This window comes from Rhinocladiella mackenziei (genome assembly GCF_000835555.1).
Source record: "Rhinocladiella mackenziei CBS 650.93 unplaced genomic scaffold supercont1.2, whole genome shotgun sequence".
NCBI lineage: Eukaryota > Fungi > Ascomycota > Eurotiomycetes > Chaetothyriales > Herpotrichiellaceae > Rhinocladiella > Rhinocladiella mackenziei.
In genome coordinates, this window is record NW_013550603.1 from 780,693 (window position 1) to 805,259 (window position 24,567).

Below are 24,567 nucleotides of genomic sequence, written 5' to 3' on the forward strand. Positions count from 1 at the left end.
GTGTCACTGTTCTCGAGCGATTTCTTTCAAATGATCAACGTCTTTTCCGTATTGTGTTGTCGGCGATTCGGATAGATAGGAAGCTCAACCATATAAACTATTTTCACTCCATTTGGGCACCACCAGCCCCTTTGCTTCCATCGTTTTCCACTGTAGTCCCTTCAGAAACCCATAGATGATCTTCAACGTTGGCGTCGGAACACCAAGCTTCTCAGCTTCCCTGATCGGTTCACCCACGATGTTCTCGAATTCAATGTAATTTCCCTGTCAAGATGAACCGGTCAGCGTGTTGCACGCCAATATTTCTTCTGGCCCACTGTTTCTTAAAGAACACAAACCTTCTCAATGTCCTGACACATGCTCGGCTTGAAGTAAGTGTCTTTCGGGTCCACCCTAATCATGACCTCAGCAATATCCGCCGGAAGCTCCACACCCACAGCCTTCGCAGCAGCTTTGATCTCCAGCATTGCCGGCCGAATTAAATTATCGATGATATGTTCCGAAATTCTCATCCTCGTGGTATCCAATCGCAGAACCGTTGCGACCGAATTGAACGAGGCATTGTACACGAGCTTCCGCCACCGAGTGTACAGGACATTATCGTCGAATTGACAGTCGACCTTGCCACAGGCATTGTAGATTTCACAAAACTTTTTGGCCGCTGCTTCACGGACTTCCTTGGGGATCTTGGGGGAGTCGTACGGTCCAATTTTCAGAACATCGTTGTCGTCATGACGAATTTTGCCAGGCGCGGTCTCTGTGGCGCCAATCAAGCTAACTCCAGACAGGACAACGTTTTCTGGATATTTTTCAATCAGAGGCTTTTCGATATTGAGTCCATTCTGGACGAGCGCAATGGTCGTGTGGCCAGGAGTTACGGCCGGCTCAATGATTTCCTCGACCGTGGGTTTCACGTCGGCAATGTTTTTGGTAGTGACGACAATGAAATCGAAAGGTTTTATCCCTTCTTCTGCGACGTTCGGAACTTTGTTGCACACTTGATTTAATCCGTTCAGCGATTTCTTTCGATCGTTTGCAGAGTCTCTTTGAACATGGGGCTTACATTTCGTGGGCTTCCAAGGCCCGATCCCGTCTCCGTGTTCAATGGAATCAATGAAGAACCCGGCCTTCTGAACAGCTTCGTAGTTCGATCTCAGTACAGCTGTCACCTCGGCCTGGCAGCCAGTTTCAAGCGCGTATGCGGCCATCGTGCCCACACCACCACTGCCTACCAGCAAAACATTGGTTCTCGTCGGTTGAATCATGTTGAGAATCAGACTGATGGACTTCCTCACAATGAAAGGGCTGTGTATCTCTTTCTCCGTATGTCCCTAAAAAAATAAATAAAGCCCTCGCATGTGATATGTTGTTGAAGATCAGACTACCAGGCAGACCCGACCGAGGAGTTGTTCTTCGGTTGCCATGTTCGATGACTAAATTAGCTGCCGTGGTTGGTACCTCATTCTCACATGCTTCCGCAGCATGATGATGTGATTAATAGCGAACCCCATTTTACCTGTCCCTAAAATATCTTAGAATCGAATCGAGAAGGGAAGGTCGTGGCATTGCTTGCCCAGAATCATTTTCATCTATGGCCTCGGAGATGAGCGAAAGTCGCCTTCTGAATTGGTTGGACCGATGCTTATCTCGACGAGGCTCCCTTATCTTACAGTACGCGAAAGCTCTTTGGACAACGATAAGCCGCTGGATAGGTCGCCGCACGTAGCTTACAAGGGTATTATAGGAACCTAGTTTGAAGATTACTTGGTAGCAATGAGAAGACACCTACCGACAAGGCTGAAACATTTCGACGACTACGTCTGGAGAATTGACAAAACCAGCCTCTTGACCTTTGCAGCAGCCCCGAGCGAATAGACGTAGCCAGCTCCCCTGAAGCCATATGCATGGACCGTTCTTCCTTCCAGTTCGACCCGGATTCCGCCATGGCGACCAGGACGCACTCCCACAATATCCCGAATAACATCTTTGTCCCCATCAACATGTGTCACCCCCAACCGGTTTATCCGTTGCAAGATGTCCTTCCTGATATCCACATTCACAGCGCCGTCTAATTCATTCTCTTGGCTAACTCCGCCAATGACGACTCCTCCTGAAAACATTCGAGGAATGATATAGGTGTACTCGGCTCCTTGAATCAAAATCACCTCGTCAAAGTCGCTCCTCACAAACATGGTTTGACCCCTGTAGCCCACCACAGCTTCGTCACTCGCCAGAACTTTGGCACCTAGTCCGGAAGCATTGACGATTATGGAAGAACCAGTCAACTCAGTTGCTTCAGATAAAGACTTGATCTCAGCGCGGGTAAATTCAACCCCAAGATTGTCCAATTTGGATTTGAGCCAGGGTAAAAACACGTCAGGGTTGGCCAGACAGGTCTCAAATGAGAATCCAATTTTGCAGCCTGTTGGCAGTTTTGATTCTGGGACACGCTCATAGTTTTTAACAAAGTCTTTATACCAGATTGAATCATCCGTGTCCCTGTCCGTGTAATATTCGGTGGCTTTCGCAATCTGCCGTGCAGGACGTTAGAAATTAACATATTCAACGGTCGATCGTCATCGAGGATACGCTTACTCTAACACTACTGCCGGGCTCTTCTTTGGCCAGCTTCTCATACCAACGATATGACTCCTTAGCCATCTCTTCCTCGCCCATTTCAGGAGGAGGAATTAAAGTGGCACCGGCGTATGGACTAGCCCAATTGATCCCACCATCTCCGGGTAGGTCTCGGGCAACGACGTGAACCCGGAACCCTTCTTCAGCAAGTAACAGTGCTGAGGCAAGGCCGATGATACCAGCACCCACCACTGTGACGGATTCTGAACTTGCTTGCCTTTCAGATGTCATTTTTGACCAAGAATTCCTGGCTCGCAGTGGGCGCAAAGGGGAAAAAAGGCTTCAAAAAATCGCAGACTTCGGTAATGACGGCTCAAGATGTGACTTTGCCTTGGGAAACTCTGATCCTTGAATCTGAAAAGCATACTCGGTGAGATTATAATTGATCCCCCCCGTGTGGATGAAGACAAAGGGTTGATAAGAAGTGCGAGAAAGTGGAGATAAGTGGTTCAAAAGAGGAAGTCGACACCCTGCCCTACTTCATTGAGTGGAAGGCTCTGTGGCACAAACCACACGTGGAGACGCATGGATTGAGGAGAGGTAGGCTCAGAAGATTTGTTGTCACAAAGCTGCCCTTGAACTGTGAAAGCTCTCATTGCATTGAATAAGTAGATATAAGGAGGGTAAGGAGCTGGTCACCTTCCAGGGGACTTCCGCCAATCAAAGGCACCCAATTGCGGAACTGGGGCGTTGCTAGGATTCAGTCGTGGTGGAGATTGAGAGATGAGTGTGTATAGGAGACTTCCATTTGGACTCGAGAGAGTCGGAAGATTGAAGACTAATATTTCCAAGGTGTCATTGCTCCTTGAATGAGTAGATTTCTCTCCCTCCAGACGGCTCGACATATCACTGTCATGGGCCAACAGCAGCTGCTCTTCCCAGGGAAACACGGCAGCTTCTGAATTTTTCAGGGCAGGTTCACATCAACGCCGAGGTATTCATCTTCTCCAGCTCTTCATCCAGGAAATCCTCCTTTTCTGGGGCTCTCTTTTTCCAAACTAAACTCGGGCTTCCTGTGACTTATCCACCCATCACCGCAGGCGGATGATTGCTTCTGTTTCCGGCGAATCGAGCAGCACGGCCAGCTAGGGCCTGGGATTGTCATCCTACATGAAATCGCAGGTCGATCAAGGGAACAGGGCATTTTTGGAAAGTAGAAGGATTAGGCGTAGCCGTAGGTTTAGCTTAGAGCGAGTTCTATCGGCGACTATCTGCTCAGACACATCATCAATAGCATCTTGACCCAAATCTCACCGGAATTGGAAAGACAATCAGCATTCCGTCCTTTTCTGGCCCCGAGTAGGAGCTGAGGCAATAACGTAAGGAGCCAAGTGGTCGTCGTTGAGTATGATGTTCAACAAGCCGTGGCTTCGCTCGAATGAAGCCTGGGAAGCTGCACTTCCAGTCGAGACTATGGAGGATCACAAGTATTGCGGTATTTGTAGCACATCGAAGGTTCTCATGGGTGTTGAAGAATAGGGAATGATGGCGATTGTGGCTGATCCGTCGAAAATTGTCCATACAGACTCACCACGTTAATTCGAAGTCGAAAAGCGCAGCTTGTCAGACAAGAGAACCTCTTCCAGTCCACCCTGCTTGTCTGACTGGGTCAATTTTTCTTCCGCATTTGCACGCGATCAACAACCCTGGTGTCTTGGTCGTAATCAATCAAGCAGAAATATCGACATCTTCGCTTGGTGTTATAGTGTCCAGATATCACTAATCCTTAGGATCAGTCAGTTCTTTGTCAGAATTTTCATCATGTAAGTAAACAAAACCTCATTTTCAGTTCGACAAAATCATCCGTCAGTCCAGCATCCAGGCATAAAGTCGTTCGCTCTCCATCCATACGTGTTTGATACCCCATGACCGAAAGATACACTTGACAGCGCGTCAAAAATCCTCAGAGATCCGCAAATGCCCTCGAAGCCAAGCTCGTTATATCCCTGTGTTCATGGCTCTATTGGGTTACAGTCGCCTCAATCTCCAACAAAGGTCTCGAATAAAATAGAATGGCGAATTGGAAACAAAATACCCCCGATCCTCACTCGGTCATGCAAAGCGAGAGCATTCCCCGGGCCATGTCCTGACCTTTCAGCCGCAAATCCCAGATTCTCTCGGCCAAACTCCCCACCGATTGGACAACCATTAGGATCCTCCATTTCCGCGCCACTCCCTTCTTTGCTGTTATCATTGCTGCCCTGCAGAGTCGTTTATAGCGTGTCGGTCAGGAATCGGGGATATGCTACCGGGGATGATATGAAACAATATCTATGGATATATGACCCACAGCCGTTTCGTGCCTGTCACAGTCGTTTGGCGCCAGGCTGGCTGTTCAGAAAAATCAATCCGGCCTTTGACTGAAAGGGCAAAAAGTACTCAGTCAGCCCAAAAACAGCCTCTTACTAGACTATGTCAGACCTTTCCAAGCCGTTTCTCTAGGGAAGTCCATCCGCAATGGTCATTGCAACGTGTCTTCGACAATAATTAACTTCTTCCATATCAAAATTATCACAGTTTTACCCGTTGGCATCTTCAGTCTTCAAAAAGCTCAAAGGACTGCTATTTCCGATCCAGTGGTTCTAGACACGTTTGACGATTCGACATTTCAACACGCGGCCTCAGTGGACTCAAGAGCCGCCTACATTGTCAACGGCAATCAACAATACAACGTCCGTCTTCCTGTTGGGACCACCGATTCGTGTACTGCAGAGTTTCAGTCCACAAAGATGGATTTTTCAACGGGAGTTTGATTTTCTTCGCTGCAGTTAACGCCTTTTGGAGTGCGATTCTGGAGAAGTCACCTAACTACATCAATTCATTCCCGTCGGGAAGTCAATACAGTCGTAGCGGCTTACTACAATACCTCCGTTTCACTACCTGGTAGCCAGATATTCAACGCCATCCTCGATACTCCGGATTAGTATTGCCAGCAAAATGACACTACTCATCGCTTCGGGTATCGTGAGTCATTTCTGAATGTGTCCCGCTCAAATCCATCCCAGAGGGTTCCCAAGAAGGTCAGATATATGATCGCAGTCGGTTATTCGGAAGACTTCTCCCAGAACAACAAGACGATGCTCAACTCGTCCTGCATATTTTTGCATTTCCTTCCCCAAACCGCTCACCCATGCGACGTATTATCAAAGTTCAACAATTCTTCGAACAGAAAGCGATTACAGAACCCTGCCTGGGGCGGAAACAGCTCCGCTAGCGACATCGAATCTAATTCATGTTCTGAGTCGGTTGACTGAGACTCATTACCGTCTGTAGCAAGAGACTTGAAAATGCCCGAAGTCTTGATGCTTCGCGGCGGCCAAATGAGACTCGAAGCAACTCGCTCCCTCTCCATAATGAGGGCGTTTAAGAGACGGGCTCCTCGCACGGCGACGATACTAGTGTCGAATTTCCTCAGCAGTTCAATGCATTCCGTCACGAGGGTCTTGTGGGTTGGGAATTCCGAGTCCGAGTCCGGACGATGGAACAAGTCGAGGCAGAGAATGATGCCGGCGACGACGCAGAAGGCTTTGTCGACCCAGATGATGGGTCCGTCGATATCGTGGGCCCCTTTCGCTTCGTTGAGGATCGTCTTCGCGGCCGCCATGCTGGTCATGCGGGTGATTGAGTATGCCGGGTTCGTGAAGCTCTGTCGAATGAAGGCCCGGTGGATCATGATAATTTTGTGCGCGAAGCATATCGTGAGACTTCTTCTCGCCCAGGGAATCCACTCGGGCCATGAAGGATCGATGGGCTCGACGACGTGAAAGTATCGGGGCATCCCTTGGGTGGCCAAAGATCGCATTCGGGCGTCGTAGCCGAGGACATGTTCATATTTGGTGAATTGGGTCGTGGAGTTGAGCATTGCTGCGTGGTGGCCGGCCATCAATTGCGCAATTTCAAACAAATAGTTGCCGTAGCTGATGTACGTCGGAAGTGTTGCCGGGATTGGATCCATTGTCAAATGATCCCGACTTGAAGGCTTGGTCGTTGTGAAATGAAGCGGGTTGATGGTGTGACTGTCGAAAAAGGGTAGAGACATCCAATCTTGCACGCACAGCTGAGACCACAATCTTCGGCCCATTTCCCTCTTGAGCAGTTTATGTCGTTGATCTTCGGGAGAAGAGTTTGTGATCTTTTCCAGCGTCGGATCGTGGTGGAGTCTGTCAAGCCCCAAGCTCCGAGCAATACTTAAAGCGGCCCCCAGAAGAACAGAGAGTTCACTAGAATGGCCCAGAGAGTGTGCGGACATGGTCAGAGTGGCAATGGCATGAATCGAGTAGATATTGTGATTTGAGGTGAATTCGGCTTGATTCAGGCAAGATATGGTTGCTTTGTACCATTGCAGAGATAATCTCGTAGCTTCTTGTTTGGAAAATCCCCATGACTCGAGTCGGCGATCTGTCGCACAAGTCAAGCTCCCTGCCATGATAGAGAAGAGAAGAGCAAGCCACTGCAGGTGGAGGCCATGAATGGTCAGTGTGGATTGTTGTTCTTGGTCGGTCAAGACGCTTGATAACTCCCATCTAAATGTAGGTCCATGATAGCAGCCATGGTACCATAGAAGACACAGCTCGTGATAGTCTACCAGATACCATATCTGCTGAGGACTTGGCAAGAGCATTTGCAGGAATGCTTCATTTGCCGCAACGGTAGAATTGAACCCGAGCCCCGTAGGTGCAACCCATGATAAACGGCTCGCATTCGACCCAACAAGAGATCTCCGTACCCATGGAGGATCATGAAGACTGAACGAATAGCGTGGTCGTACCTCATTAGCACCTAGAGTATGACCCTGGGATCCGGCCCAAGTAGCATCCGGTCCCAAATTGTTCGTGCGTGCCTCTGGACTGTCGAAAAGAGTCGGGGCCGGAGCGATTGGCTGGCTTGAATATTCTATGAACACGTCAGCCGATGGAGACTGCTTTTGTTTCCTGGGGTAGACGCGATGAATCTCTTTGTTGTATCCACCGGGCCAGTACCGAGTGCACTTGTCGGCGACTCCACGTTTAATGCAACGTGCGCAGGGGATGTTCCGATCACACTTCTGTCTGCGGAGTGAGCATTCCGTGCAGGTTTGTCGAGGCCGTATTACAGACATATCGGTGAGAACGATTGGATTTTCCCGGCCCGAACTGTCTGAAAGCAGTGGGTTTGGGCCAGAGCGAGTGGAAGTTGTCAAGAAAATTGCTAGCGCGGGATGCTGGTACGACAAAAAAGTTTTTCCGACCCCGTGATTGCCCGTCGTACAGATCCTATCACGTGTCAGGCTGAGGAATTGTCGACGTTTGATTGGCAGATAGGCAGCAATCTAGAAAGACCCACAAGGCTGCCTGTTGTCCAATTGCATCAGGTCAGCAAATCCCAGATAAGTTTTCGGAGACCTCCGACCGAGTCTCGCCAGCAGAGATAATGAATGGTTCGTCTCATCGACATCTTTGTGAGACCTGGATAAACTTCTACAGGGGTTATCTCTTTGATCCAGAGTAGAATCCCCCTTCAGTCTTCGAGGTCGTAAAGATGGCCATCGCTGAGAACGATCGCCCAGCGTTCACGATTCCCACCGTCGACCTGTCCAAATATCTTAGCAATCCTGAGTCCCCTGACGTAGATGATGTTGTCGAACAAATACGCACGGCCTGTGCAACCAGCGGCTTCTTTCAAGTGACAGGCCACGGAATACCTGCATCACTCCAACAGCGAGTCTTTTCAGGGGCAAAAGCATTATTTAACTTGCCAGAAAGTGAGAAACGCAAATTAAGCGGCAAGCCTGGCCGCGGATATGAGGCGATTGGGGCACAGGTTCTAGAAGAGGGTAAGAAACCTGACTTGAAAGAGGTAGGTTTGACCGACCGACACAATTCTGACCCGTACCACCTCTACATTCCCATATAAGGAAACTTCAGCACTGATAATGGACGTTCATCAGGGATATGCCGTCGGTCGTGAGATTCCCGACAATAAATCTCCCTTCAGACCTTTTCAAGAAGCAAATATCTGGCCAGATCCCGGCGTTATTCCCGAAGCCGAGTTCAAACAGCCTTTGCTCGAGTACCATCAAGCCTTGTCCTCGCTCTCATTTCATTTGATGCGAATACTAGCAAAGGGGCTCCAGAACTTGGATACCAGCGTCTTTGCTGAGTTTTGCCGGGAACCCATTGCTACGATACGACTTCTCCATTACCCTCCACATCCAGAAACAGACGATGCAAGTCTCGTGGGTGCCGGTGCACATACAGATTTTGGTGCTATCACCTTGTTGCTCCAAGACGGTCATTCTGGTCTACAAGTTCTGAACCGATTCACGAAAGAGTGGATTGATGTGCCACCGACCAAGGGTGCCTATGTTGTCAATGTTGGAGATATGCTGGAAAGCTGGACCAGTGGAGCATACAAAAGCAACGTGCACAGAGTGGTCAATACCAGCGGGACTGATAGATATTCAATCCCTTTCTTCTTGGATGGGAATGCCGATTGTGTTATTAGGCCACTGGACGGTTCGGGAGGAAAGGAGTTCACCGTGGAGGAGCACATGCTGTCGAGGTATGCAGCCACCTACGGATAATACAGGTCGATCTGATGTCTTCCCATTCAATTGAATTCTCTGAGAGTCTCTCGATTTACCCCTATTGTAAGTACACCATTTCTGACAGTTCCTCTTAACCCCGGCATTCACCCCTGACTTCCCCTGTATTCGTTTGACTAGCCTTCTGGTAGCGTCCTTGATCTGATTCTTATCACAAGAAACCAACTTTCGTCCTTGCACTACAACTTTCTCCGTCAATCATTGCTATCTCAACATCGGTTCCACTGCATGAAGAGACAATCATGGTAGCAGGATCAAATCCACCCGTCATTATTCAATCTCGATCAAACGGAACACAGTGAAAGCCTGAGGCATAAAGGACAATGAAATCGTTATTCTTGCCTTCCTCCGCACTCCCCATAAACTTTTCAAGACCCGATGCCCTTGCCCCATTGATAGTGGCCATTTCAAGAGCTTCGTCAGCGGTCAGCAGCTTCGCATCTCGCCGTACCCCATTGTGAATCAATCGGCCAATCTCATCTCTTGCAATATATAATCAATACGGTTACACGGTGATCCATTCCGTTCCTAACCCGGCATTTATCTTCGCAGCCAGCATTTCAGGTGCCGGTGCGATCCCAGATGCAAGTTTGCAATTGCTGGCGGACTTGTGTGCGACGGGTTCTCCAGTACGAGCGAGGAGGGGTGTGTCCATTTCCAGATCCAGGTTCACCATGTGACCGAGAATGGTTTTCTCTCCGCTACCAATGAGATTTGTTTTGTAGTCGTAGTTTCCACGATATATTGAGATCTCCTTTAGTGCTTCGGCGCAGTACATGGTCAAGCCGATATCTTGCCCTGCACAGGCGTCTCTAATTGCTTTGTGCGAGGACTCCGAAGAACCTTGGTGGAGTGCCCACGGCCATCTATTCTTGAATCCTGCCACCGCAAGATCTGTCATATTTCTCCCGTGCAGTGAGGACCGAATTTATGGACACACTGGAGGCGCCCCGGTCTCGAGGGTCGGACAAGCCAGTTTTTGCGCTAGTCTCTTCAACTTTAACAAGTTGACCGTCTTGTCAATTGCGGCGATTCGACCTGCACGGACACAAATAGAGCTCCGTCGACCCAAATTGTTTTTTGACGGTCTACTGTGACAATTATTGCACTGACGTATGATGTTGAGCCATTCTTCATTGTGCGTTCTCTAGGCATAGATGTTACTAGTTGTAATGAGCTCTGAGACCTCAAAAGGAATGCTCAAGTAGCTTGTACCATGTGGCAAGCGGCGGAAGACTCACCATTGGGAGACACTGCACGGAGATGAGAGCGGTTGGTAGTGGGGCGAATTATTTCGATCGATTGATAGCTCAATATGAAATCTCGTACGAGGTGAGATATGAAGGTCAGCGCCGACGGCCAATGATAGCGGAGATAGGATTCGGCAGACGTCTATGGCCTACCGTCAACCAGTATACTTCCCAAGGCGGGATAATGCCGTACCAGATACGTGCATACCCAGCACTTCATCCTCCTCGATGCACCCGTCGAGGTAGAATTTGGCACCTACGTAGAAGAACTGTCGCATGGGAATGTCAATGTTTGCTTGGTCGTATCGGACAGCCACAGCAGCAATCGCTCCAAGCGAGGCTTTTGCGGCATTCTATAGGTCGACGTAAACTGATCGAAACAGCTCAGTGACATCCTCGGACATGAAAATATAGAACGGCGTACCCGCGCAAGAAAAGAAGCAATCCAGCAAAACTCGGACGATGGAGGAATTTGCAAGTTTGCCGTTACTGAGTATTTCAATATACAGGAGCTCTCTTGTTCGGAGGCCTCTCTCGGCCAATGGGAACATGAAAGAAGCTTGCGAGTTGTTCGGGCAGCCCGGTCATGGTGACAGTACTGATAGAATCGACGATGGAATTTGCCGAAGTGAGCGTAGGATTCTCTGATCCAGAGAGAACAGCTTCCTTTTTTTGGCTGACCACCGGGCCTTTAATGGGGAACCCAACAGCAGGGATTGCCCTAACCAAGCATACAGGTTAGATGACACATAAAGGCCTAGCCAATCAGACTATAATCAGGATCATGCATCCAAAACCAACGAGATGCGAGCCGGCTGTAACTGTAGCTGCTCAACCAGATCAATAAACGAAAGAAAGTTGTAGATGGATTCGATTTCGATCGATCGTGGGCAAGTAAAGGCGCCTAGATTTGCACCGTTTCCTCCAATTCAATGGGAACTTGTACTTCCCCTTCCCTTTCCCCCCCCCCCAAACAACATGACATATTATAGGGGACACCCTCGGACAATCGATGGTTCCGAAGCCTTTGAGTCTTTCCCGGTCATATCCTGGAGAGGCCTCCGATTGGTGGAAAATACGTCCAGAAAACCGGCTCAAAACATCCGGCACCGTAACACTTCGCAAACTTTATTTGCACATCCACTCTTTCATCGGCGGCAGTGTTCATCGTAGGATGCGAGGATCATGGTCACTGCAAACCAAGATTCTGCCTCCTGGTTGAAAAAAAAAAAAAAAGGAAAAAGAAAAAAAAGTGAGAGACAACGGAATAGTCTGTTCGTTGTTATCCAAGACCGACTCTTGATGCGGTGATAGTTCTTGGTGCCGCTCTTATCCTCACTTCCGAGCATGTTCCCAGTCGCCTTCATTGCCTCGGACAGCATTCCTCGCACGCTTTATTACATGTTACCATGACAGATATCTCTCTACAGTTGATGGCCAATCTCGTTTTCTGAGTATAGTGGGATCAACGCGTGGATCATTGAGTACAAGTGGATTGCGACAATGACAACATGTTTACGTCACAATGCTATATTTACTCGATCATAAGAAAGGTGGCCTTTTACCAAAATCCCACTACTCTTCCTTACTAGCAGCAACTTGAGCACGCGTCAGCTGCAAGGGCACATCTAAATCGCACCCTTCTATTTTCTCAGGACAACACATCAATAACGGAATCATGTCGACACACAGCGGCGAAGGTGGGCAGTTCAAGCCTGTCCAAGAAAGACAGTCTCAAAATCTTCCGGGGTTGGTTTAGCATTTGCAACATCAAAGTTTGGAAAACAAGGTACTGACACAGAGCCGCGCAAAGGACTGAGCAGGCGCTGAAGCCGACCAGCGAAGCTACTTCACTCGAAGGTGCCGAGGGTTTTGTCGAGTATGTTCCAGCTGGGAAATTGAAAGGCAAGAATGCTTTGATCACGGGTGGCGAGTATGCGACCGTCATCCCTCCGAGAAACGAAAGGTTTTCCTTCGATCTTGACTGGCTAACACTGCACAGTTCGGGCATTGGCCGTTCAGTCGCCATACTCTTCGCCCGTGAAGGTGCCGATGTGGCTATCGTTTACCTGCCGGAGGAAAAGCTAGATGCCCAAGATACCCAGAAATATGTTGAGAAAGAAGGAAAGGAGTGTTTGCTCATTCCAGGAAATTTGATGGACAACCAAACCTGTAGAGAGGCTGTGGAAAAGCATGTCGAAAGGTACAGTGCAAAATATGCTTTTGCGGGAAGGGAGTGTCATTGATAACCCACAAACTCGGACAGGTTCGGACGCATTGATATCCTTGTCAACAATGCCTCGAAACAGATTATTTGCAAAGATTTTGACAAGATCAACCTCGATAGTGTGGAGAGTACTTTTCGAAGCAACATTCTTCAAATGTTTGCCGTTACCAAGTATGCTCTCCCGCACATGAAAAAGGGTTCATCGTAAGTCGTCCAACTCTATAAGAACTTGGAAGATCGTTAATGGCCTAGGATCATTAATACCACGTCTACCGTTGCATTCCGCGGTTCTGCTGCCATGGTCGACTATTCCGCCAGTAAAGGGGCTATCGTCTCATTTACTCGCTCCCTAGCAAAAAACCTTACTCCTAAAGGCATCCGAGTGAACGCAGTCGCACCTGGGCCAGTCCACACGCCGCTTCAACCCGCTTCCCGGCCTCCTGAGCAAATGGAAGGGTTCGGTGAGCACTCTCAGATAGGCAGACCAGGCCAGCCCAGCGAGATTTCACCGAGCTTTGTGTTTCTGGCTTCGAAGGACAGCGAATTGTACTACGGGCAGATTCTACACGCATATCCGCTGGGTGATTAATCAATAGAGGATTTTCCGGAAACAACTGGTAACTAACTAGCCTATTATATCTTTCTCCTTGGTTGCTTCCATCTCGCACGGTGGTATAATTAATCGTCGCTCCCGCCCACATCTAACTGCTCTTTACTCCCTGTAATGACGATGGACGAGAAGAGGTAGAGCGTATGTCTACACGAGCAGACCGTGAACGTGTGACCATGCCCGCAAGTCGGCCTCACACATTGCACATTTCACTTTGCCAAAGGCCGAAAATTCCCCATCCACCCTGCACGAACCTCGTATAGGGTGTGACGTCATCCACTGCTTGAGGTGATCGGATGACGAGCAGACTGTAGGCATCATCTCCGAAGAAAACTCTGGGGCGCATTGAAAATATTGATTGCAGGCAGACCTACAACAATATCTGATGCCTCGCGGTGCGCCAAACAGCACGTTCCAGCAGTCCAATCGCTTGAACATTCGTGGGTAAACTTTTGCACTGCCTCATTTGCTTGGCTTTGGAGGAATCCAATATTATGGCCTACATATCCCATCCCTGACATCCTCGTTACCACTCTCTCGCCTTCACAAGAACACTGTCAGCACTCAAGAATGGAAAAGAAAAGTCAGGCCGTTGACACCACCATGGACAATGATGATCTGGAAAGCGATTCCTCTGAAGTCAGAGAACATACCGCGTCCTCAGTCGCACATGGCACGCCCATCAGTCAATCTGAATCACCACGCATCAGTCTTTTCTTGACGAGGATTGGTTCATTCATCCATGCCGAAAATCTCGACAACCTATTATCACATCAGACATCATTTCGTGACGCTTCCAACATGGCCCTTTTCACCAAAGAGACATGGTGGCTCGACATCTTGAACCCGACCGATGATGAGATCGATACCGTTTCAGAGACCTTTTCCCTGCACCAGTTAACAACAGAGGACATCAAAACACGAGAAGCGGTGGAGAAAGTGGAATCCTTCAAACAATACTACTTCTGTTCTTTTCGCTCGTTCTACCAGGACAACGAAGCTAACGTGAAGCCAACAAATCTTTATGTGGTCGTGCTTAAATGGGGTGTCGTAACCTTTGCCTTTGGCCAGAGCCAGCATGCGGCAAACGTCCGCAAACGTATCGGCAAACTGGACGACGGGGCTCCTTTGAGTGGTCACTGGATCTGCTATGCTCTTATGTAAGGCTCTCAGATAGTCTATTCCTCCACGGACTTTTGAATCTTCTGACCTAGGTCATGGATATGTAGTGACGATATCATCGACAGCTTCGGCCCTGTTATCAGCAGAATTGAACGAGAAACATCTGCGGCCGAGAACAGTATCCTGATTACTCCCGCACACGACTCGAGCCCTCTATTACGGCAGATCTATCGATGCCGGAACACCGTCATGGCCCTCCTAGGCGTGTTGCGGTCCAAAGCAACCGTGATCAAAGGTTTCGCCCGACAACACCGCGACGAACAGAACACTACCGGTGGTGCCGATACCAATACCACTAGCATTGTTGCTCCGCGCGACAAGATTGACGCCTACCTTGATGATATCCAAGACCACGTCGTCACCATGATGTCCGATCTCGACTACTTTGAAAACACCTTGTCCCGCTTGCAATTGAACTACCAGGCCCAGCTCTCGACCTACGGACTCCAATCGCGCAGGCGGACGATTAGAGTTCTTGGTCGAATGGCTGCCATTGGGGGTCTCGTCATGGGCCTCAACGTTGTCTGCGGCTTGTTTGGTATGAATGTTCCGGTGCCCGGCGGCGGCGTCCATAACTTGTTTTGGTGGTTCGGTATCTTTGCTTTCATACTCGTCATCTCCGCGGTGAGCTTGGTTGCCATAAGGATTTTATAGGGAGGTGTGAGCCCAGAATTCAAACCCGTAGACCATCTGTTCCCCGTGTCAAAAACACTATGCGTCCGCCTTGAAGTGAATGCAACAAGAAATGTTTCCCATTCCTTACACCCAAATAAGACCAACGAGAATTACGAGTAATATTATGACCCAGACACTTCTATAGCTCAGCCGCGCTCCTCATCGACCCACCAGTGCTCACCTCGGCCACGGCTTCGGCGGATTCTTACCTTACTAGATGGGACAAGGTCCACGCCGTCCGATATTGGAGGCTGTGAAAGGGTAGAAGAAAAGAGGGAGAAGGAAGGAGCACTCGGGAGGCTCAGTCCCAAGAATCCAGCTTATATACGCGGTCGACCCTGCGGGCAGCGGAAGTTGATTCTTCTGTTCCGTTCTTCTGGAAGATGGGGGTACTCCGAAAGGGGAGTCTCTACTAGCCGTGGGCTTTAGTGTTCGAAGATCTGGCCTCCACGAACTCTTCCAGCAGACAGGTAATTCTCTCACTCTGAAGCCGGTGAAGCGTGCCATTAAGGGTCAGTACGCCTTCCCTTGCCCGTTGATGGCGTTATACGCTTCGGACACCCTTCGAAAACTATACAATCTGACGGCCCCCTGTCTTCCTTGGAAATGGAACAGGTCCTCTATAAAGTCACAAACACTTCCCAAGGGTCAAAACCCGACAAATTTTTCGCAAATCACATCGATACTAGTCCAACAGTCAAGTGTTTCAGTCATCCTCCTCTGATGCCCACTGCTGGGCTTCGATATTACTGTTGCCAGTGTAAGAAAGACTACTCCCGCAAAGAGTACTTGCACAGGCATCAGATGACCCGTATAACTCTCGTCTCTTCTCCCGATTCTGATCCCAAAAAGACCCCCCCCCCCCCCCCCCAAAAAGACAGAAGTGGCGTACTCGTCCACAGGCAGTTGCCAGAAGGTTTGGCGCTACTCATCCCTTTTCAACAGACCAACCGTACTGATTTGGATGAATTACCACCGATGTGGGGGGGAAGCACGAGCAAACCCACCAAAATTCCAATGATGCTCACCTAGACCCAAGTAGTTATGGGATACCCCGACGGAAAAGATCCTTTTTGGCTTGTGACCGATGTGCAGCTGCAAAGGTTCGTCGCAGCAGTTGCATGCCTTGTGACCGATGTTCGACTACATCCCTTACTTACCGCTTAGATAGACCGCAGGCCACATCCAAGCGAGCAACGTCGCCAGCTAACCTCCCCCAGCGTAGACTTCAGGACATCCAAGTCGGCGACAGATCCAACAGATGCCGAACCGCCACCTGATGATCACACACGGCTTTTGGTTGTACATGTACACCAGATCTCGTTCCCAAGGTCAATAACTGAATTTGTAGATTCAAAATGTCTCTGATAAGGACATTGACAGCACGTCCCACATCTACAAACGTGAATCATCGACCTGAAAATCTGCAACACATCCCAGGCTACATTAAACAGTTAGCAAATATTCCACTATCCGGAATTGTTGACGCGCGTACGAACCCAGACACAGAGCCGACGACTTCTGATTCGGAGGACATCACGACCCACAACCCCAACTCCTTCATCGTAGAGACTCTAGCATTCCCTGCACGAATTCTTGAGACGACGAGGAACACACCAAGTGCTATTAGCGCATGCCATAACACACTCATTGTTCATGGAATGAACTGCCAACCTTATATTTCGAAGCAGATCTTTTCATGCCCATTGATTTTCCCGATATTTCCCCCTTCTCAGAAGATCTCCCACAGGAGAAGGATGATATCAATCATGTGACAATTGCTGATCATCATGTAGATGGGTTCCGTCATCAACCTCGGTCCATGGTATCGCAGGAGAGGTTCGTCGTGACTCACAGAACGCAAAACTCATCCCTTCAAATTTCCCCTTGGTATACACCTTCAATCCCGGGCGACCAATCCAGCTTCTCGTCATGATATCCGAGTTTCTGCATTATCAGTCCAGCTGGACACAGATCGAGTTGCATATGAATGCCAGAAATCCGAGATCGTTCCCCGACGTGATTATCGGCTCTCGAGCACGAGATTCGATCTCCGCGAGGATCCATGGCATCTTGTCGAAAGCGCTAAGCAAGGATCATACACCACTGATACCATATCAGTTTCCCCTCGTTCGAGATTCTGCAATGCACTTTTCGGGTATTTCAGCAAGCCTTTTCCAAAACATATCTCGTCGCGCATCCTACTACACTCGAGGAGTCCAATTTTGACAGGGCCAAGCCATATGAGGTCCCGGGTCTTTCTTCACCACAATAATGGCCCCTTCGCTGCCTCACGACGCCCGTACAACAATTAAAAGAATTCGTCGTTGAGCTGGTTTATCTTATATACAACAGCATTGATGGTAGAGCGAAACGGGACAAAACCTTTCTCGTCAATGCCTGGACAATAGGTCGCTACGCGTCCTGGTCACTGTCTTCAACGCCTGGCCCGAGATCAGGATTGAACTTGTCGAGGCATTTCTGAGTGCATTTACCACGGTGGCAGCATATCCAGTAGCAGTATCTGGCCACACTGATAGACTGACAAATCTAATGGGTCATGGTTGGTCGAGGATATTACAAACCATTAACTGTACAGGCATCTCCGGGAGAGGATGACTCTCCGGAATCATGGCCCGCTTGCCTTCTCCGAGTCGAATGGAGATGAGCCTTCGAAGTCGTCTTCAACGGCCGTGGACCGATTGTTCATCGAATGTTCGATGACCTGCGTTTGCATGGTGCATAACAAGAGACGCGGTTGGAGCGGCGTGACGCTGAGATCCGTATGAAGGAAATATGGCCCTTGAAATAGGTGAGAGAATGTTGCCAGAGATGGCCGGAGCCATTTTGTCGTCCAGCCGTCTCTATTTCTCCCTGGCATTGACCAAATCTTTCCAGCTGGACTCATTTGCCCAAAGGAAAAGCTCATCACTGTCGGGCCAACAAAAGTCGAGAGAACTGGAGAGTGCATGGTACGCCGTGAAGAGGCTGATCTCCTGGCCCAGAAGGTACCATACATGTGCCAACCTTGATTACCGCAGCTAGCGAACGCACAATGCTGATAGCTTGTCTCGTCCTTGAGAAACTTACCTTAGGCGTCTGTCGAACAAGGGAGTTATCATACATAGGCTCCACCACTGAAACACTGGTAAAAGGTTCCCATAGGCAACACCATTCCTGATGGTGGCTCAGCGCGACAATGAGATATTCACACATCTTTAAAGGAAATGTCAGGGACGCAACAAGTAGATAGAGAACAGAGCATTCAAGACATCTCAAGTTGCATCCCGTATGACAGCGCCACTCCCGTTTGATCCATCTACATTTCTGCGTCAAGAGGAACTCGAAAATCTGTTGATCAAGTGACACATTCTCAAGCAGCACGTTTTCAGATCAACGAGTCTATCGCAAGGAATATTAGCTTGCATGCTTTCTTCTCATCTCATCTGGCTCAAGCTGTTGATATCCCATGACAACGTGCAACTACCTGCGGGGCATAGACAGACACACGGCCGCACAAGCACCTTTTTCAAGCGGGAAGCTTGGAAGATGAAGTGGTGAGGTAAGTGTAACACTAGGATTTCTAAGAGCGGGCAATCCGCGAGAATCAATTTGGCAAGTCCACGTCCGACGTAAGGCCTGGGGGACAGCTAGGCTCTGGGGTAATTCAAGTAACTAATTCTGCGGATCGACACTGCACAAAACTCGGCGAGGTTGACTGTGCACCTTCTCCACAGAGACTAGGCTGTATTGTTATCCGGAAAAGACGTATATTCAACCTTGCCTACTTTGTGGTACCGCCGGGGAAATATAGGCTCTACACCACCGGATCTCAATCACTTTGGTTCGCGGGTCAGGGTCCCAGATGCGTGGCATCTTGAGAGACATATTTTCTCATCGTTGAAAAACTGTTCGGCTCCGAGCAAATGGCATTCGTTCCGCGACGGACTTGTGATTGTCTCACGCCCTTGTTGAGGCAAGGGTTGTCCAGAACCCCGGTATTCTAGACTACTCTCGGTAATTCGCGGGGCCCCTCACATTGTAGACGTTGACAAAAGGGAATATAAGACACAAGAGATATGAGCCTTCTTTTCCGACAAGTCAGCTCCTTCCTCGTGCCCCGACTTTTCTCCACCATACTACCACACCAAGAAACAAGAGCGAACCTGTCACCCAGCTTTTCTTGCATCGAACAATGGCGACACACCCTGATGATGGAGGAAAGGCCCACGAGGCTGGAAACGCACACAGTACAGAAATCGAGCTCTGCCATATCGATACAGAGACCTCCCAAATGGGGCATCTGACCAACGAGGAAGATCACCAAGAGACGATCCTCCAGTCTCTTCAGCGACACCCTTGGCCGACGTTGTGGTGTGCGTACGGCGTGTGGGTTATTCTAGCCACGGCTTTCGACTTTGCAGCTCCTTCTGCAGTCACTGGTATTCCGGAATTCCGCAAGGACTTCGGGTCTGCTTACGATGGTAATCACGCTCTCCCAGCGAAGTGGCAGTCCGCCTACAGTGGAGCACCGGTTGCTTCGTATGTCCCTCGGATTATGGCTTTCATCGGTCGCGTGGTGGCTAACTTTCCTTTAGGCGTTGCATCGGCAGCTTCGTTACAGGCTATTTGGGAGAAAAAATAGGCAAGAAACTCATGCTCCTCATCGGATTCTCATTATCCTCATTGGTACGACCATTCAAATCGTGGCCACCACAAACGAAATCTTTTTCGTTGCAAAGTTCATTGGCGGATTCTCCATTGGTATCGGCCTCACGACGACTTTTAGTTACATAGGTGAAATTGCCCCGGTCGCCATCCGTGGGATCCTCACCGGCGCGAGCGCCGTCACCTTCGTGCTCGCGCAGCTGATCGTGGCTCTAATTGTTAACTACGAAGGCAGCCAGCCGACTCGATGGGCATATCGTGGGCTCTTCCTTGGCCAATACGTTATCACTGCCATTGCACTCGACATCCTGCCATTCATGCCGGAGTATGTCTTCCACGGTTGCTCAGTGGCATTTGCAAAAAGATACAGTGACTAATCATTAGATATAGGTCCCCATATTGGCTGGTTGCCCGCGGAAAAGAGGAAAAAGCAGCACGTTCCCTGAAACGGCTCGGGTATAGCTCTTGGAATATTGCCAAGCGACTGGCCAACATCAGGATCACCCTTGAGGAGGCTAAAGACGAAACCTCACGCAGTTCGTATCTTGAATGCTTCAAAAAGTCCAACCTCCATCGCACGATGGTCGCTGTCTTGCCCATTTGCATCCAGAATCTCGGCGGTGCTTACTTTATCATGGGCTATCTCGTCTATTACGCACAGCTTTCCGGCAATGAGCTTCAAGATCGGAATTGCCGCCCAACGTGTTTCTTTCGTCGGATGCGTCGCTTCCTAGTTCCTAGTCGAACGCGTCGGCCGACGTCCTCTCAATCTCTACGGAACTGGCCTTCTGACCGTCATCCTTTGGATCTGCGGTGGTCTTGCCAGCAAGACCGACAGTCCTTCATGCCTCCGGGGGGCTATCTCGATGTTCATGATTTATCTAGCCGTGTACAATGCCACCATTGGCTCTACTGCGTACACGGCCCTAAGCGAGGTAGCCACTCCTCGTCTCCGCATCATGACCGCAGCCATTGATGTCATCCTCCAAAATGCTATAGTGGTACGCCTCCCATTCTCCCTGGTCGCAGACCATACCTGGCTGACGTAGTACAGTGTGTACCAACATTTGTTATTCCGTACATTTTCAACCCGGACCAGGCGAACCTGGGAGGGAAAACGGTCTTCATCTTCGGTGGTTTCAGCATCCTTTCCACTGTTTACATGTATTTCTGTCACCCTGAAACTGCCGGTCGTAGTTTCGAGGAGATTGATGAGATGTTCGTCAAGCGCGTTCCCGCCCGCAAGTTCGCTATCTATGAGACAGAGGCCGAGCTCAGAGGCAAAACGGACAGAGAAGAGCTTGAAGGAAAGTCTTAGGGACGACGCACTCTTAGCCTGTCCGAAATCTTCAGAGCCGAGTTATCCTCGGCCCATGGCTTCCGCACGCCTTGGCAAACGTGAAAGGTTGAGAAGGGAAGGTTCGTATGGTCAACCTCCGTCATTCGGCTACTGCGGTGAATAGGGCAACTCCTAATAGGTAAGGGGAACATCCCGTTCGATCTGGCACTGCTCTGTTTCCCTGAACAGCTTGTCTTTCCTACCAAGATCTGATGGTTTATTGCTGGTTTGCACGCAGCTGCAAGATCAGGTAGGTCGGTACCGGAGGTAACCCGATCTAAATGGAGAGAAACACTCCGGCAAGGAATGACTCGCGATCGATTATCAAGTTGTACTATCGTTGCCAGAGTTCTCAACGTGCATGGGTTTATGTGAGCCAATTGCCGTAACGTGAAGGTGAAGTCAATCGGTCTGGTCCTCCTGCATCTCTGCACAGGCTTTTTTGGTAACCTGCGTGCCTAGATAGCACCACTGAAGGTACCCCATACGTAAAGAATTTCGTGTAAAGGGCCATACCTATGAGGCTGAAACTCTGGTACCTCATTTCTTGGCTTATGGATGTCGGTTCAGCCTTTGTGTTCAATTGATGAGGAACTCGCAGTCCCTCTCTCACCATGCCAGGCACTAAAGAGCAGTGTGCTACATTGAACAGGTGTGATTCAACGTAGTCAGGCATAGCCAATATAAAAAAGGAGTCCCCCCTTTCCCTATCTTAGTTATTTGTCAGACGTCGTACTAATCAACGAATCATCGTTCAGCAGAGTTGATCATCATATTACGGACAGCATACAGCTTTATGCATCGATTCCCATGACAGGACGCATTGCTCACCTAATTAGTGCCCCATAAGGTAGGAAGGGAAGCACTATTGCGGCAAGAAAATCGGTCATCGATGAACTGATCTGGCTGACCTTTGAGAATACATTAGTATGAGGCTATACTGTGTAGTATAAAAAGCAATGTCTAAATTGCTCTGACCTGCTAGCTTCCAGTGAAAACCAACGCAGCTGCTTCGCGGAGCAACTTCACCGAATGGTTATAAGGTACAGAGTACAAAAATGAAGGACCGAGAGCGTCCTGATCGGAAGACTCTCAGAGCTAATAGCGGAACGAAATCACATAAGTCTGCGAAGAGGGGGGTTGTGTCCGCTTCCGGGTTCCTTCCAAAATACAAGCCAGAGGATGCCATTCGATGGCTGAAAATCCGTTGAAGAACATCAGAAGAGACCCAAACGACAATAATACCTCCGTCAGACTTCGAGGAATTTTATTCGGATCGGGGACTCTTCCGATTCGCTAAACCAGGCAACACCAAGCACTTTGTCCAAAGCCGAGTTGGCACATCTCACAACCACTCCTAATGGATACCAGGAAATTTTTTCGTCATAGAACTGAGATAAGAGAATGTGGGTGCCAGTCGACTCGTGTGCAACCAAATCTTGATCTGTGCATCCCCCCCGCTTTTCCCCACAAACCCCGATCCAGATTTAACCCTTGAACCAGCAACTGTGAAAGGCGCCTTAGAATGACCTCCATTTAAACCGTTGGCAACGAGGGTAGGATCTTCGATGCCTGGAGTTTCTCAGTTCTTCTCCTCTCGAGCTACTCACATCCAGGCCCCTTTCGCGTGCCTTTCCTCGGGATTTCGGCGCCATCATGGTTACAACTATCGCACTCCTCGGTGCAACTGGGAAGACGGGGCGTGAGGTGCTACGACGATTCCTTGAGAAGCCAGATGTGGATATACGACTTTATGTACGCTCACACTCCAAACTTGTGGGCCTCTTCCCGAATTTGGCCTGTGATCCTCGCATTTCCATCTTTCCCGGACCCATAGAAGATGTCGACAACATGATAAAATGCCTCGACGGCGCAACCAACATCATCTTTGCACTTGGAGAAAACAACGATTTCACCGGTTCTGTGAGAATAATTGAATCTGGTGCGAAGACTGTCATTGTGGCCCTTGCAGCGCTGCGCAAGCGCTGTCCAGATTGGTCACGCCCTCGACTCCTGATGTTGTCATCGGCGACGTGGAATGATACCCTAAACAAGACACGACCACCCTTGATACATTGGGCAATCAAGAACGCATTCTACCACGGATACGTCGATTTGCGTGCTGGAACCGCCATTGTACTAGGGGCCCCTTCACTGGTCAATGTCCTTCTTGTCCAGCCTAACGGCCTCGTCGAAGGACAGCCCAGTGGTCACGAAATCAACACTGAGCGAGCCACTTTTAGTGTGACTTACGGTGATTTGGGTGCCGCATTCGTGGACTTAGCTTGTATGAAAGAGTATGACACACTGTCGGCAGTTGGAGTGTCGAGCAAAGACGGTGACAATGCCCTGAAATATGGTCCTACTCTGGGATACACGATCCTGAGGGGATTGTGCGCCACCTATATCCCTGGTTACTGGCCTCTCCATCAATTTGTCGTTTCATTAGTGTCAACGTTAACTTTGAAAATAAAAGGAGAATGAAAATCATTGCCTCTGTCCCTTTTCCTGCGACACCCACCATATACAATTGGCTCTTTTGCTCAGCGTCCTTGGCAATACCCAAATTTCGCACTCGTAGTGGACTTGTACTATTAGGGCTTCTGACATCTCTCAGTTTACGGAAGGCTACCGCAAGGACAAATACACATACAAGCTATCAAATGGTTCAGGACATCACCTCATGCACTACTTTTGGAAAGAATATTACATCGGCATGTCCCCAGATCGGACATCATGGACATCGCAAGTGCTGCTCAGTCTTTCATAGAACCATCCAGGGTCGATTTCCCTTCCCCACCGAGAAACTCCGTCCCACAAGATGGATGCTGTTCCTTGAGATGGGAACCCATCATGTTCGGAACCATTTACCCAAGATACGGAGCAAGTCTTCTATGGTGAACCACCAGCCAGACGGACAGGCATCATTCCAGCCCTTGCTGCATACCCAGTCCTAGTGCCACCACAACTTCCGTTAGTGGTCTAAGTTACCATCCCCCGGAGGATGGGGGGTAGACCAGGCTTTGCAAGAATCGGACACGAGGTCCAGTTTTGGGAATTACCATTCGGAACTCTGTCAGAAGCAGCGACGTGCTGGACTCAACTCCAAGAGCGCACAGAGACTATCAGCAATGGTCACTTCATGTTACTCAAAGCTGGTTCTCTTGATGCCAGTTCCAAACCATACCAAGATCTCGAGCTATTGAGTAAAATGCTTGAAGTGGAGGAAGGACCACTTGACGTAAAAATACTGCGCAGTTTGCCAATGGCGGACCCTGTGAGAACTCAGGTGATTCAGAAAGAATAAGTATTTAGGCATCGCCACATCACAAATCTCGTGAGAAACCCGTGTATGGCTTTTTACCTCCACACCTGGCCGAACAACATTTCGTCAAA

The 24,567-nt window shown here is 49.3% G+C and overlaps 10 protein-coding genes across 10 annotated transcripts; 5 read left to right on the forward strand and 5 right to left on the reverse strand.

Annotated features, from left to right (window-relative positions):
- Window positions 1–84: 84 nt before the first annotated feature.
- On the reverse strand, window positions 85–1,265 carry Z518_02087 (uncharacterized protein; the record flags this gene model as incomplete). Its single annotated transcript, XM_013419116.1, has 2 exons — window positions 85–264; window positions 339–1,265. 2 exons carry the CDS (start codon window positions 1,263–1,265, stop codon window positions 85–87), a joined length of 1,107 nt encoding a protein of 368 aa, XP_013274570.1.
- Window positions 1,266–1,814: 549 nt separating this feature from the next.
- Window positions 1,815–2,868, reverse strand: Z518_02088 (uncharacterized protein; the record flags this gene model as incomplete). Its single annotated transcript, XM_013419117.1, has 2 exons — window positions 1,815–2,531; window positions 2,596–2,868. 2 exons carry the CDS (start codon window positions 2,866–2,868, stop codon window positions 1,815–1,817), a joined length of 990 nt encoding a protein of 329 aa, XP_013274571.1.
- A 2,893-nt stretch (window positions 2,869–5,761) lies between these two features.
- On the reverse strand, window positions 5,762–7,735 carry Z518_02089 (uncharacterized protein; the record flags this gene model as incomplete). The annotated part of the gene is made up of 1 exon (XM_013419118.1): window positions 5,762–7,735. One exon carries the CDS (start codon window positions 7,733–7,735, stop codon window positions 5,762–5,764), a length of 1,974 nt encoding a protein of 657 aa, XP_013274572.1.
- A 419-nt stretch (window positions 7,736–8,154) lies between these two features.
- Z518_02090 (uncharacterized protein) lies at window positions 8,155–9,199 on the forward strand (the record flags this gene model as incomplete). Its single annotated transcript, XM_013419119.1, has 2 exons — window positions 8,155–8,472; window positions 8,564–9,199. 2 exons carry the CDS (start codon window positions 8,155–8,157, stop codon window positions 9,197–9,199), a joined length of 954 nt encoding a protein of 317 aa, XP_013274573.1.
- A 295-nt stretch (window positions 9,200–9,494) lies between these two features.
- Window positions 9,495–10,121, reverse strand: Z518_02091 (uncharacterized protein; the record flags this gene model as incomplete). The annotated part of the gene is made up of 2 exons (XM_013419120.1): window positions 9,495–9,702; window positions 9,754–10,121. The coding sequence occupies 2 exons, from the start codon at window positions 10,119–10,121 to the stop codon at window positions 9,495–9,497; spliced, it is 576 nt and encodes a 191-aa protein (XP_013274574.1).
- Window positions 10,122–10,625: 504 nt separating this feature from the next.
- On the reverse strand, window positions 10,626–11,058 carry Z518_02092 (uncharacterized protein; the record flags this gene model as incomplete). The annotated part of the gene is made up of 2 exons (XM_013419121.1): window positions 10,626–10,823; window positions 10,978–11,058. The coding sequence occupies 2 exons, from the start codon at window positions 11,056–11,058 to the stop codon at window positions 10,626–10,628; spliced, it is 279 nt and encodes a 92-aa protein (XP_013274575.1).
- A 1,090-nt stretch (window positions 11,059–12,148) lies between these two features.
- Z518_02093 (uncharacterized protein) lies at window positions 12,149–13,286 on the forward strand (the record flags this gene model as incomplete). Its single annotated transcript, XM_013419122.1, has 5 exons — window positions 12,149–12,219; window positions 12,284–12,403; window positions 12,473–12,673; window positions 12,737–12,901; window positions 12,950–13,286. 5 exons carry the CDS (start codon window positions 12,149–12,151, stop codon window positions 13,284–13,286), a joined length of 894 nt encoding a protein of 297 aa, XP_013274576.1.
- Window positions 13,287–13,910: 624 nt separating this feature from the next.
- On the forward strand, window positions 13,911–15,143 carry Z518_02094 (uncharacterized protein; the record flags this gene model as incomplete). The annotated part of the gene is made up of 2 exons (XM_013419123.1): window positions 13,911–14,467; window positions 14,537–15,143. 2 exons carry the CDS (start codon window positions 13,911–13,913, stop codon window positions 15,141–15,143), a joined length of 1,164 nt encoding a protein of 387 aa, XP_013274577.1.
- A 4,216-nt stretch (window positions 15,144–19,359) lies between these two features.
- On the forward strand, window positions 19,360–21,150 carry Z518_02095 (uncharacterized protein; the record flags this gene model as incomplete). Its single annotated transcript, XM_013419124.1, has 6 exons — window positions 19,360–19,706; window positions 19,763–19,853; window positions 19,907–20,157; window positions 20,223–20,536; window positions 20,574–20,833; window positions 20,887–21,150. The coding sequence occupies 6 exons, from the start codon at window positions 19,360–19,362 to the stop codon at window positions 21,148–21,150; spliced, it is 1,527 nt and encodes a 508-aa protein (XP_013274578.1).
- Window positions 21,151–22,827: 1,677 nt separating this feature from the next.
- On the forward strand, window positions 22,828–23,655 carry Z518_02096 (uncharacterized protein; the record flags this gene model as incomplete). Its single annotated transcript, XM_013419125.1, has 1 exon — window positions 22,828–23,655. The coding sequence occupies one exon, from the start codon at window positions 22,828–22,830 to the stop codon at window positions 23,653–23,655; it is 828 nt and encodes a 275-aa protein (XP_013274579.1).
- Window positions 23,656–24,567: the final 912 nt, after the last annotated feature.